The sequence below is a fragment of the Entelurus aequoreus genome, linkage group LG02 (genome assembly GCF_033978785.1).
Source record: "Entelurus aequoreus isolate RoL-2023_Sb linkage group LG02, RoL_Eaeq_v1.1, whole genome shotgun sequence".
Classification (NCBI taxonomy): Eukaryota; Metazoa; Chordata; class Actinopteri; order Syngnathiformes; family Syngnathidae; genus Entelurus; species Entelurus aequoreus.
Genome location: NC_084732.1, coordinates 85,551,687 through 85,566,052, shown reverse-complemented (window position 1 = coordinate 85,566,052; position 14,366 = coordinate 85,551,687). Strand labels below are relative to the sequence as shown.

Here is a 14,366-nt window from a genome sequence, read left to right as displayed (position 1 = left end):
GAGTGATTGTGTGTGTTGATCAGGTGTTTGAATTGTATTGGCGTGTTCTATGGAGCTAGGAGCTAGCATAGGAGCTAGGAGCTAGCATAACAAACACGCAGATGTTTTTATGCAGGATTAATTTGTGGCATATTAAATATAAGCCTGGTTGTGTTGTGGCTAATAGAGTATATATATGTCTTGTGTTTATTTACTGTTGTAGTCATTCCCAGCTGAATATCAGGTACCGTGAGTATGCAGACTTGGCTGCTAAACATGTGATAGCTTGACCGTATGTGCGCGTCACGTACGTAACTTTTTAAAAATATATAAGCTTTATGAACCTTGGGTTAGGTGAACGGTCTTTTGGGCTGAGTGATTGTGTGTGTTGATCAGGTGTTTGAATTGTATTGGCGTGTTCTATGGAGCTAGGAGCTAGCAGAGGAGCTAGGAGCTAGCGTAACAAACACGCAGGTGTTTTTATGCAGGATTAATTTGTGGCATATTAAATATAAGCCTGGTTGTGTTGTGGCTAATAGAGTATATATATGTCTTGTGTTTATTTACTGTTGTAGTCATTCCCAGCTGAATATCAGGTCACCCCCGCCTCTCACAGCATCTTCCCTATCTGAATAGCTTCAACTCCCCACTAGTCCTTCACTTGCACTTTACTCATCCACAAATCTTTCATCCTCGCTCAAATTAATGGGGAAATTGTCGCTTTCTCGGTCCGAATCTCTCTCACTTCATGCGGCCATCATTGTAAACAATAGGGAACTTTGCGTATATGTTCAATTGACTACGTCACGCTACTTCCGGTAGGGGCAAGCCTTTTTTTATCAGATACCAAAAGTTGCAATCTTTATCGTCGTTGTTCTATACTAAATCCTTTCAGCAAAAATATGGCAATATCGCGAAATGATCAAATATGACACATAGAATAGATCTGCTATCCCCGTTTAAATAAAAAAAAATCATTTCAGTAGGCCTTTAAAACGATCAATAATGCAGGACACCATTGATTTTAATTCATTATTATTTTTGAGTAATCACAGTGAAAAGATAAATAAAATCCCATTAAAAATATTTGGGATCCAAAAGGTGCCCCACTCATAAAGTGATACATTTTTATTAGGTTTTTTTTGCTTTCAACACTTAAGTTACGAGCTCAACTTCAGATATATTTGTCGATTTTACGTTTGAACTATTATTTTGTTTGTTTTATGCTCTTTTGTCGAAGAAAACGTTAATGTTTTCGTCTGGCAACCACACGATATATGCAATATTTTCCACATAAAACATTTTAAAGTGAAATATTTGAAATAATTGGAGCCTTGAATAGGTCAATAATTCATTATAACATAGATTTTTTTTTTTTGAGCAATGACAAAAAAATAAAAATAAAGATAGACAAAAGAAATACAAACAGCCTGCATGGCAGCTTTGTGTCAACATTACAACTTTTTCTAGTCAGATTTCACCTCATTCCACTTTTTTAAATGTTTTTATTTTATTTTTGCAATAGCATTTCCAGAACGTGTGGCGGGCCGGTAAACAATTAGCTGCGGGCCGCAAATGGCCCCCGGGCCGCACTTTGGACACCCCTGCATTAAAACAACGTTGATACGTTGTTGAATTAAGTCCTGACGTTGAGCAACTAAAAAAAAAAAAAAAAAAAGGGTTGTATAGCGCTTTTCTACCTTTTTTAAAAGGAACTCAAAGCGTGTTATCGTTCCGCTTTGACACTATTTCCACATTCACCCATTCATGGCAGGAGCTGCCATGCAAGGCGCTAACCAGGACCCATCAGGAGCAAGGGTGAAGTGTCTTGCTCAAGGACACAACGGACGTGACTAGGATGGTAGAAGGTGGGGATTGAACCAGTAACCCTCAGATTGCTGGCACGGCCACTCTACCAACTTCGCCACGCCATCCCCGAACCTACATGCTTTTGACGACGTTTAATCAATGTTGGGTTCTGACGTTGAATTGACCGTTGAATTTTGGTCATTTCTCGACCAATATTCTACAACGCAAATACAACGTTGAAACAACATGCTTTTTGACGACGTTTATTCGATGTTAGGTTGTGACGTTGATTTGACCGTTGAAATGTGGTCATTTCCCAACTGATGTTCTACAACACAATACAAGGTAGATACAACATGCTTTATAATGAGGTTTATTCAATGTCAGGTTGTGACGTTGATTTGACCGTTGAATTTTGGTCATTTACCAACCGATATTCGACAACACAAATACAACGTTGAAACAACATGCTTTTTGACAACGTTTTTTCCATGTCAAGTTTTGACGTTGATTTGACCATTAATATTTGGTAATTTCCAAAACCGATATTCGACAACACAAATACAACGTTGAAACAACATGCTTTTTGACGACGTTTATTCAATGTCAGGTTGTGACCTTGATTCGACCGTTGAATTTTGGTAATTTCCCAACCTATATTCTTCAACACAAATACAACGTTGAAACAACATGCTTTTTAATGACGTTTATTCAATGTCAGGTTGTGACGTTGATTCGACCATTGAAATTTGGTCATTTACCAACCGATGTTCTACAACGCAAATACAACGTTGAAACAACATGCTTTTTGACGACGTTTAATCAATGTTGGGTTCTGACATTCATTTGATCCTAGAAATTTGGTCAATTCACAACCGATATTCTACAACACAAATACAACGTTGAAACAACATGCTTTTTAGTGACGTTTATTCAATGTCAGGTTGTGACGTTGATTTGACCCTTGAATTTTGGTCATTTACCAACCGATATTCGAGAACACAAATACAACGTTGAAACAACATGCTTTTTGACAACGTTTCTTCCATGTCAGGTTTTGACGTTGATTTGACCATTAATATTTGGTGATTTCCTAACCAATATTCTACAACACAAATACAACGTTGAAACAACATGCTTTTTGACAATGTTTATTCAATGTCAGGTTGTGACCTTGATTCGACCGTTGAATTTTGGTCATTTCCCAACCTATATTCTTCAACACGAATACAACGTTGAAACAACATGTTCTTTGATGATGTTTATTCGATGTCAGGTTGTGACGTTGATTCGACCATTGAAATTTGGTCATTTACCAACCGATGTTCTACAACGCAAATACAACGTTGAAACAACATGCTTTCTGACGACGTTTAATCAATGTTGGGTTCTGACATTCATTTGATCCTAGAAATTTGGTCAATTCACAACCGATATTCTACAACACAAATACAACATTGAAACAACATGCTTTTTAATGACGTTTATTCAATGTCAGGTTGTGACGTTGATTTGACCCTTGAATTTTGGTCATATACCAACCAATATTCTACAACACAAATACAACGTTGAAGCAACATGCTTTTTGACAACGTTTATTCAATGTCAGGTTGTGACCTTGATTCGACCGTTGAATTTTGGTCATTTCCCAACCTATATTCTTCAACACAAATACAACGTTGAAACAACATGTTTTTTGATGATGTTTATTCGATGTCAGTTTGTGACGTTGATTCGACCATTGAAATTTGGTCATTTACCAACCGATGTTCTACAACGCAAATACAACGTTGAAACAACATGCTTTTTGACGACGTTTAATCAATGTTGGGTTCTGACATTCATTTGATCCTAGAAATTTGGTCAATTCACAACCGATATTCTACAACACAAATACAACATTGAAACAACATGCTTTTTAATGACGTTTATTCAATGTCAGGTTGTGACGTTGATTTGACCATTAAATTTTGGTCATTTACCAACCGATATTCGAGAACACAAATACAACGTTGAAACAACATGCTTTTTGACAACGTTTCTTCCATGTCAGGTTTTGACGTTGATTTGACCATTAATATTTGGTGATTTCCTAACCAATATTCGACAACACAAATACAACGTTGAAACAACATGCTTTTTGACAACGTTTATTCAATGTCAGGTTGTGACCTTGATTCGACCGTTGAATTTTGGTCATTTCCCAACCTATATTCTTCAACACAAATACAACGTTGAAACAACATGTTTTTTGATGATGTTTATTCGATGTCAGGTTGTGACGTTGATTCGACCATTGAAATTTGGTCATTTACCAACCGATGTTCTACAACGCAAATACAACGTTGAAACAACATACTTTTTGACGACGTTTAATCAATGTTGGGTTCTGACATTCATTTGATCCTAGAAATTTGGTCAATTCACAACCGATATTCTACAACACAAATACAACATTGAAACAACATGCTTTTTAATGACGTTTATTCAATGTCAGGTTGTGACGTTGATTTGACCATTAAATTTTGGTCATTTACCAACCGATATTCGAGAACACAAATACAACGTTGAAACAACATGCTTTTTGACAACGTTTCTTCCATGTCAGGTTTTGACGTTGATTTGACCATTAATATTTGGTGATTTCCTAACCAATATTCGACAACACAAATACAACGTTGAAACAACATGCTTTTTGACAACGTTTATTCAATGTCAGGTTGTGACCTTGATTCGACCGTTGAATTTTGGTCATTTCCCAACCTATATTCTTCAACACAAATACAACGTTGAAACAACATGTTTTTTGATGATGTTTATTCGATGTCAGGTTGTGACGTTGATTCGACCATTGAAATTTGGTCATTTACCAACCGATGTTCTACAACGCAAATACAACGTTGAAACAACATACTTTTTGACGACGTTTAATCAATGTTGGGTTCTGACATTCATTTGATCCTAGAAATTTGGTCAATTCACAACCGATATTCTACAACACAAATACAACATTGAAACAACATGCTTTTTAATGACGTTTATTCAATGTCAGGTTGTGACGTTGATTTGACCGTTGAATTTTGGTCATATACCAACCGATATTCTACAACACAAATACAACGTTGAAACAACATGCTTTTTGACAACGTTTCTTCCATGTGATAACTAAAGTTCCTTGGGTGAATAATGTAAACTCACTACACCGGTATGTTTTAGCGCTTTCATGGCGAGTTTACTGACAGATATAAGTAAGAACTTTACACTACTTTATATTAGAAATGGCAACAGCGGAGGATGAATGTCCCATAACAAGAAGAAGCTTATCGACTACCGTGTCGGCACGGACTACAAAAACGGACGCGTGTAATTTTTCAGGATTCATGCAGATCCCAAATACAGATCAGCAGGTACAAGAAGGTAAGAAAAGTTGCTTTTGCATAATATTGTGAAAAAAACATCAGATAATATGTCTTACCTTATACACACACAATAATAATACTCAAGCGGTGTGGCTTCATAGCTTACCAAAGTCGTACTAAAACATTTTGATAGATTTTTGAGCGCCGTGTGTAACGTTCTATATTTTCAATGGAACATATAAAATGTTGGTGTTGTTTACTTGCAGTCTACACATATCTCTTATGTTTGACTGCCATCTACTGGTCACACTTATTATTACACCATGTACCAGATAAAATTACTTCGAGGTCAGTAAGCCAAACCAGAATCAGGCGCACCGGGTTATAAGGCGAACTGTCGAGTTTTGAGCGGGAAAAAAACATTTTAAGTGCAGCTTATAGTCCGGAAATTATGGTATGTTTTATTATTATTATTACAGTGCATATATAGTGTAAAATATTCCAAGGGAAAAAAATCCCGACACCTTAAAACTCCAGAACTTTCTCCGAGTGCGGCTCTGTTTTGCATCTTTGATTGTCTCACATTATTTCCTTTTTTTTTTATATCACATTCCCTGAAAGGTATAATTATGTCGGCCCCCTTGAAATATCCCCGGCGTGTTTGCCGGCGCTCGTGTGGTGCTCAGCACATATAATTTAATTTGAATTCATTACTCCCCCTCCTGTCAGTTAATATATTCATGACTTCCAATTCCCTCAGAGCTGTCCCACCACCTGGAGTGTCCTCCCTCATCTGTGTCACTCCCTCCTCTCCTCCCCTCGCCTCCTCACCCCTCCTGGCCCTGCGGGATCCCTCGGGACCCATGAAGGGGTGTTAGGGCCAGGGTCATGGAGGGTGGGGGGGGGGGGGGGGCGCTGTCATTAGGGTGCAGTGGAATGTGTTAGCGGGGACCAGCTGGGACCAGCCAACTCTGTACGGGCCCTTTCTGAGCTGGTGCTGCTGGTGTGTGTAAGTGTGTGTGTGTGTGTGAGATGGGGACACCTGCACGTTTTGGTGATGCCACCACAGCTAAGGCTATTGTCGCGAGATTCAGTCGCCGTACGTCTTAATCTGCATCACCACGTATTCTTCGGCGTTGGAAAAGAGCTGATTCGGAGAGTTCATGTCGCTCAATAGTTGCATCATTGTGTGTTTAGTTTGCAGCGGTTCCCAACGTCGCCAGCTGTTTCGTCAACAAAATATCATACACGCGTATTTATTAAATGTCAATTTTCATTGCATTGTGATTTTTAATGCCATTAAAAAATGTTATCGCAGGATTGTTGGTGAAGCTCTTGTTTACATAGCATTAGATTGGGCAACTGCAAAATATTGCATATTGGTATTGTTTCAGGTAAAACAATTGTCATTGTTTTGCATGACAATTCTTATTTGTTTTGTTTTAGTTCCTGTCCAGCGCTCTTATTTTTCTCCCCCATTTCCTGTTTGGGCACCAACTTTCTGACTATGCTTTGACTTTGGTGCATAATCCTGCTTAGTTCCTCAATATGTTGCCTTGCTTTGTAACTAAAACGTGCATATGCTTTATTATTTTGTTTTAATTTGTTCATTTATTTGTATTTTGTTTTATCGATTGCAACAACTGAAATACTCTCCATGCAAACAATTTAAAAAATAGAATTACATGGTGTGTGTCTGAAAAGGAGCAGGAAGAAGAAGAGAAATCTTATAATGTTCTGCCCCATCACTCTAATATAATAATCTGATTATTTATCAACAACAGAATACATGATGACCTTGTATAGTAGTATTTATTATAGTATATATAATTATATCAATGAATACTCAAAATAAAATAAAATATATATAGTAGTTGTATGAATATTATATTCCTTTTGGATATTTTATGATTCCCCCCTCATTGTTAACCCTATCAAAAGTATACATATATTTTTTTTTATTTGCTTCCTGTGCACTTCCTAGTTGTACTATTTATTAGTTATTGTTCTTAAATACATTTTCACTTACACTTCGCCTGCCGTCTCTGCATCTTGGGGTCACACCCAATCACATTAAGTTGATTAATATGATATAATATAATATAATATAATATAATATAATATAATATATGTATATTTTTTTTACTACTTTATTGCAATGATGTTTACAACATTAAAGAATACAATATTTTGTCCTTTAATATTTCCCTTAAAAAAAATAAAAAAATAAAACAATAATAATAATAATGTATATATATATATATATATATATATATATATATATATATATATATTTATATATATATATATATATATATATATATATATATATATATATATATATATATATATATATATATATATATATATATACTTATACACATACATGTACGTGTGGAGTGTTTTGCATTTTTCCCATCATGCTTTGTAATGGATTTAATTGGGTGTATTTTTGAATTTTTCATGGTGAATGGACGTTTTTTATAATATCCTAAAGTTCAGTGACCATATCTGTTGCATTTTGTGTTGGATGGATATTTTTTTCCCACCATGACTAGAGAAGGTTGTTTGCATTAGGTCCTATAAGTAAATTCTGCACATAAGTCTACGTAATTAATGGTTATTGACCTGAATAACTCATGCTGTCAATTAGCTTTTGACAAAAAGCAGTACAAAAATTGTCAGTCTTTTAAAGTGAATGCAATCTGCTTGAGGGCAAGATTACTTATTACTTACTTAAATTTGAAGATGTCAATGAGCCGCACTTAGCCCGCGGGCTGTAGTTTGGGCACCAGTGATACAGATCCTGCAATTATGGCTTCATCGCTACGGATCACACCACAGAGATGAAAGTACTTTCAGATATATTATATATTCTTTAGAAAAATACATACTTTTAAATAACAAACAGCGATGCGAACATCATGTCTTAGGTGGATGGCACTTCTATGCACCTTTCAAGCACTCAAAATGTTCCTGTCCTCCTTCCATACTTTCATGTCACACCTTTGTAGCCGGCTCTCGACCCGCGACGATCGACTGAACGCGTCCCCTATGTGCTAAATATTTCATGGCGGGGAGCAGCTCCGAGTTTGATCTTCGCGGGGTGCCAGTGTTGGAGTTCAAAGGAGACGGAGGTTCCTCTGACAGGCGGCAAGACGGGCGAGAGGGAGGAGACACTGGGGTGTAGGTGGAGGGTAAGAAAACAGAAGGGACGTGCAATGGGGGAAGGCGCTGCTCTTTGCTCACTTTAAATTCAGCACCACCGATTTCCTGGACAGCTCCCGAGGTTTTCAACCCAGTATAAAAAATAAAGTGTTGTGAAGAATATTTAAAAAATGTTTGTTTTAAAATATAATATAATAAATATAAATATATTATATAAATATAATATAGAGTAATAATATATTAATTAATATTATTATAATATAATATAATATAATATAATATAATATATGTATTTAAAAAAAATTTTTTTTACTACTTTATAGCAAGGATTTTACAACATTAAAGAATACAATATCTTGTCCTTTAATATTGCCCTTAAAAAAAATAAAAATAAAATAATAATAATAATGTTTGTCTATATATATACAGTATGCCTTGTGGTTAGAGTGTCTGCCCTGAGATCGGTAGGTTGTGAGTTCAAACCCCGGCCGAGTCATACCAAAGACTATAAAAATGGGACCCATTACCTCCCTGCTTGGCACTCAGCATCAAGGGTTGGAATTGGGGGTTAAATCACCAAAAATTATTCCTGGGCGCGGCCACCGCTGCCGCCCACTGCTCCCCTCACCTCCCAGGGGGTGATCAAGGGTGATGGGTCAAATGCAGAGAATAATTTCGCCACACCTAGTGTATGTGTGACATATATATATATATATATATATATATATATATATATATATATATATATATATATATATATATATATATATATATATATATATATATATATATATATATATATATATATATATATATATATATATATATATATATATATATATATATGTATGTATATATATGTATATATACTGTACACAATAATTACAGTAAATGCCATATATTAAAAAAAACCTAAAAAAATTTGAAAATATTTTTAAATAAATAATGGTAGTACAAAACAAAATAAAGAATAACATTTAAAAAAATTAAAAACACTTCCACCCCAACCCCTCCATTTATCATGCAGAGAAGTAGACGTTTATTAAGGGTGTCCCAATATTTACTTCCAATATGATCCAATAATATACCAGCAGGAATCATACATATTTTTTTAAATCATTTTATAAAATTTTTGATCAAATGAGATGACTCAAACAGTGGTAAGCTATCGGTATTGGAGCTTTGCGTGTTGGCCGATACTGGTATTAAGCCGATACCTTATCTGCACGACTTATTGTCGATACTTGTATTATTTTGTCGTGTGGAATGACAGAAAAGGTATGCATGAAAGAACATTAACCTTGTGACATACCTATGCTGTCTTTGAATTGGAGTGGAGTGGCAATTGGTTTTTTGGTCACGATAATTTAAGCTCAGGACGCCATAAAATTGAACGATGCGGACACATTTGTTACCGGATACTTTATAACTATAAATGCAACTATAATTGTTTGATAGATGTTTATATTGACAAATGTGCTGTTTTAGAGTGAAATGTCGTTTAATTAGGGATATGTCCAGCGGGTGTGCTATTGTGTGCTAAGCTGCGGTTTAGCTGCCAGCTCCTATTAGCCTGTAGCATACCATGTTCACCTTTGGTAAACGACTTGACTAAAATATAAGAAAACACCCACCCTGCTTGTATTAGAAATTAAATAGAAGATTTAGATGAAAGACGATTTTCACCCGATTATTGGATTTTTTATTTTTTTCCAGATATCGGAACGATATCTGATATCAATATCAGATTTAGACATTCCTATTTATTACAGCTGTCTGGAATGGACATACACTGTCTTTAAGTTACAGTGGACTAACGACCCAATATTTAATTGATTTAAGCTTACGATGCAGTAAGTTGAATGATGCGGACACGTTTGTTACTGGATGCTTTCAAATACACTTTAGTATTATGCAACTATGATTATTTGATTCTTGTTTATATTGACAAATGTGCTGTTTTAGACGACAATATTGTTCAATTAGGGACACTTACTACAAAATAATGATGTCCAAGGCAAATTTCTCCTCGGAGAATATAATGTTAATTATTATTATTATTATTATTATTAGAGATGTCCGATAATATTGGCCTGCAGGGCCCCCCACTGGGCGACCGGTGCAATGGATGTTGAGTGGATCTAGCATAACAATGTGAGAGTCCAGTCCATAGTGGATCTAACATAACATTGTGAGAGTCCGGTCCATAGTGGATCTAACATAATAATGTGAGAGTCCAGTCCATAGTGGATCTAACATAATAGTGAGAGTCCAGTCCATAGTGGATCTAACATAATAGTGAGAGTCCAGTCCATAGTGGATCTAACATAATAATGTTTGAGTCCAGTCCATAGTGGATCTAACGTAATAATGTTTGAATCCAGTCCATAGTGGATCTAACATAATAGTGAGAGTCCAGTCCATAGTGGATCTAACATAATAGTGAGAGTCCAGTCCATAGTGGATCTAACATAACAGTGAGAGTCCAGTCCATGGTGGATCTAACATAATAGTGAGAGCCCAGTCCATAGTGGATCTAACATAATACTGTGAGAGTCCAGTCGATAGTGGATCTAACATAATAGTGAGAGCCCAGTCCATAGTGGATCTAACATAATAGTGTGAGAGTCCAGTCCATAGTGGATCTAACATAATAATGTTTGAGTCCAGTCCATAATGGATCTAACATAATAGTGAGAGTCCAGTCCATAGTGGATCTAACATAATAGTGAGAGTCCAGTCCATAGTGGATCTAACATAATAGTGAGAGTCCAGTCCATAGTGGATCTAACATAATAGTGAGAGTCCAGTCCATGGTGGATCTAACATAATAGTGAGAGCCCAGTCCATAGTGGATCTAACATAATAGTGAGAGTCCAGTCCATAGTGGATCTAACATAATAATGTGAGAGTCCAGTCGATAGTGGATCTAACATAATAGTGAGAGCCCAGTCCATAGTGGATCTAACATAATACTGTGAGAGTCCAGTCCATAGTGGATCTAACATAATAGTGAGAGTCCAGTCCATAGTGGATCTAACATAATACTGTGAGAGTCCAGTCCATAGTGGATCTAACATAATAGTGAGAGTCCAGTCCATAGTGGGGCCAGCAGGAGACCATCCCGAGTGGAGACAGGTCAGCAGCGTAGGGACGTCCCCAACCAATGCACAGGCGAGCGGTCCACCCCGGGTCCCGCTTCTGGACAGCCAGCACTTCATCCGTGGCCCCCCCCCCCCTCCACGAAGGAGAGGGGGGCAGAGCAGAAAAGAAACGGCAGATCAACTGGTCTAAAAGGGGGGTCTATTTAAAGGCTAGAGTATACAAATGAGTTTTAAGATGGGACTTAAATGCTTCTACTGAGGTAGCATCTCTAACTGTTACCGGGAGGGCATTCCAGAGTACTGGAACCCGAATAGAAAACGCTCCATAGCCCGCAGACTTTTTTTTTGATAACAGAAATATCCGTCGCAAACCTTGCATCGATGTCCAGTATCGATGTCGCATCGGAACCCCGTCAGTGTTTACAGACTGCTCATCTTTCAGTGTGTTAGTGCATGCACGCACACGCTGTATTTGCATATGTCTGCCTGGGTGTTGGAGGGAGGGAGAGGGGGGCGGGGGCTTCATTATTAATCAGTGCCCTTCCCTTAGTGAGAGAGCTGCTCACACTCCATGGCTTAATGACTGAAAATGAGCCGTAATTATGGGCTGTCAGTCTAGCCCCTGGCTCCCCTCTGCTTCGCCATCTCAGGGGTCCTTGTCCTCCCGCCCCTCTGCTGCGCCACACCCATCTATCTATCCATACAGTCATCCATCCATCTATCTGATACCATGCCAATCCCTTTTTTTTTTTTTTTTTTTACCTCATAAAATAACGTACATCCAGTGAATCCTTCCAAGACAACCCGAAACTTTGAAGGAAAAAATCCATTTTGTGGAGAATAATTATAGTTTTACGTGCAGAAAATAATTCAAAATGCATGAAAATGATGAATTAAATGGAGAAATGCCACCCTTTGAGTTTGAGTTTGAGTTTATTTGGAACATGCAAGCATACAACATGATCACAATTTCCTGTTTCTCTTTTCAACATGTTCGATTAGGAGTAGGAAGAAGCAGATCTTATTTAATCCATACTTGCCAACCCTCCTGAATTTTCCGGGAGACTCCTGACTTTCGGTGCCTCTCCCAAAAATCTCCCGGGACAACAATTCTCCCGAATTTCTCCCGATTTCCAGCCGGACTTAAAGTTAATTTTTTTTAATTTAAACGGAGATAGCAGATCCATTCTATGTGTCATACTTGATCATTTTGCGATATTGCCATATTTTTGCTGAAAGGATTTAGTAGAGAACATCGACGATAAAGTTCGCAACTTTTGGTCGCTGATAAAAAAAGCCTTGCCTATACCGGAAGTAGCGTGACGTCACAGGTTGAAAGGCTCCTCACATTTCCCCATTGTTTACACCAGCAGCGAGAGCGATTCAGACAGAGAAAGCGACAATCACCCCATTAATTTGAGCGAGGATGAAAGATTCGTGGATGAGGAATGTGAGAGTGAAGGACTAGAATGCAGTGCAGGACGCATCTTTTTTTGCTCTGACCGTAACTTAGGTACAAGGTCTCATTGGATTCCACACTTTCTCCTTTTTCTATTGTGGATCACGGATTTGTATTTTAAACCACCTCGGATACTATATCCCAGTGGTCCCCAACCTTTTTGTAGCTGGGGACCGGTCAACGCTTGACCGGGACTTTTTTTTTTTTTTTTCCATAAAGAAATACAATCATGTGTGCTTACGGACTGTATCCCTGCAGACTGTATTGATCTATATTGATATATAGCTAACGTGATAGCACATCGGGCTTAAATGCAGATAGAAACAAAAGAAATAAACCCCTGACTGGAAGGATAGACAGAAGATCAACAATACTAGTCTATAAAATCCGCTACACCTCCCTGATACCGAAGTACATGTCAAACTACTTCCTTAACGTAAATGACCGCCATAACTACAACACCAGGGGGTGCTCCACTAACCACGTTAAACCCAGATTCCGAACTAACAAAGGTCTTAACTCATTCTCTTTCTATGCCACATCAATGTGGAATGCGCTCCCAACAGGTATAAAAGAAAGGGCATCTCTATCCTCCTTCAAAACCGCAATAAAAGTTCACCTCCAGGCAGCTACAACCCTAAACTAACACCCTCCCCGGATTGCTAATAATCAAATGTAAACAATCAAATGCAGATACTTTTTCTTTTTCTTATGCCTTCTGATCTCTCTCTCTCTCTCTCTCTCTCTCTCTCTCTCTCTCTCTCTCTCTCTCTCTCTCTCTCTCTCTCTCTCTCTCTCTCTCTCTCTCTATGTCCACTACTTGATGTCCATACCCCCCCCCCTCCACACCCCTGATTGTAAATAATGTAAATAATTCAATGTGATTATCTTGTGTGATGACTGTATTATGATGATAGTATATATGATAGTATATATCTGTATCATGAATCAATTTAAGTGGACCCCGACTTAAACAAGTTGAAAAACTTATTCGGGTGTTACCGCAACCTACTAATAAAAGTCTCAATCAATCAATCAAAACTATTAAACCATGGACATGTAAATACACGGTTAATGCTTTCCAGCCTGGCGAAGCTTAATGCTGTTGCTAACGACGCCATTGAAGCTAACTTAGCAACGGGACCTCACAGAGCTATGCTAAAAACATTAGCTATCATCATCATCAACACCCGTGCTCACCTGCGTTCCAGCGATCGACGGAGCGACGATCATAGATGCGGTCGGCGGCCCGGAGACAGAGGAAGTCAAGGTGAGGTCGCCGGATAGCGCGTCTGCTATCCATCTCAAAGTCCTCCTGGTTGTGTTGGTGTAGTCCGCCGCTAATACACCGATCCCACCTACAACTTTCTTCTTTGCAGTCTTCATTGTTCATTAAACACATTGCAAAAGATTCACCAACACAGATGTCCAGAATACTGTGGAATTTTGAGATGAAAACAGAGCTTTTTGTATTGGATACAATGGTGT

General features: G+C 37.7%; 1 protein-coding gene across 1 annotated transcript in view; it reads right to left on the bottom strand.

Moving 5' to 3' along the window:
- LOC133642398 (peroxisomal membrane protein PEX16-like) overlaps nucleotides 1–6,012 on the bottom strand; it is a 75,026-nt gene extending 69,014 nt beyond the window's left edge. The window contains exon 1 of the mRNA XM_062036563.1: nucleotides 5,919–6,012. Coding sequence (XP_061892547.1) covers nucleotides 5,919–6,012 — 94 coding nt within the window. The remainder of the gene's footprint in view (nucleotides 1–5,918) is intronic.
- Between the last annotated feature and the right edge of the window lie 8,354 nt (nucleotides 6,013–14,366).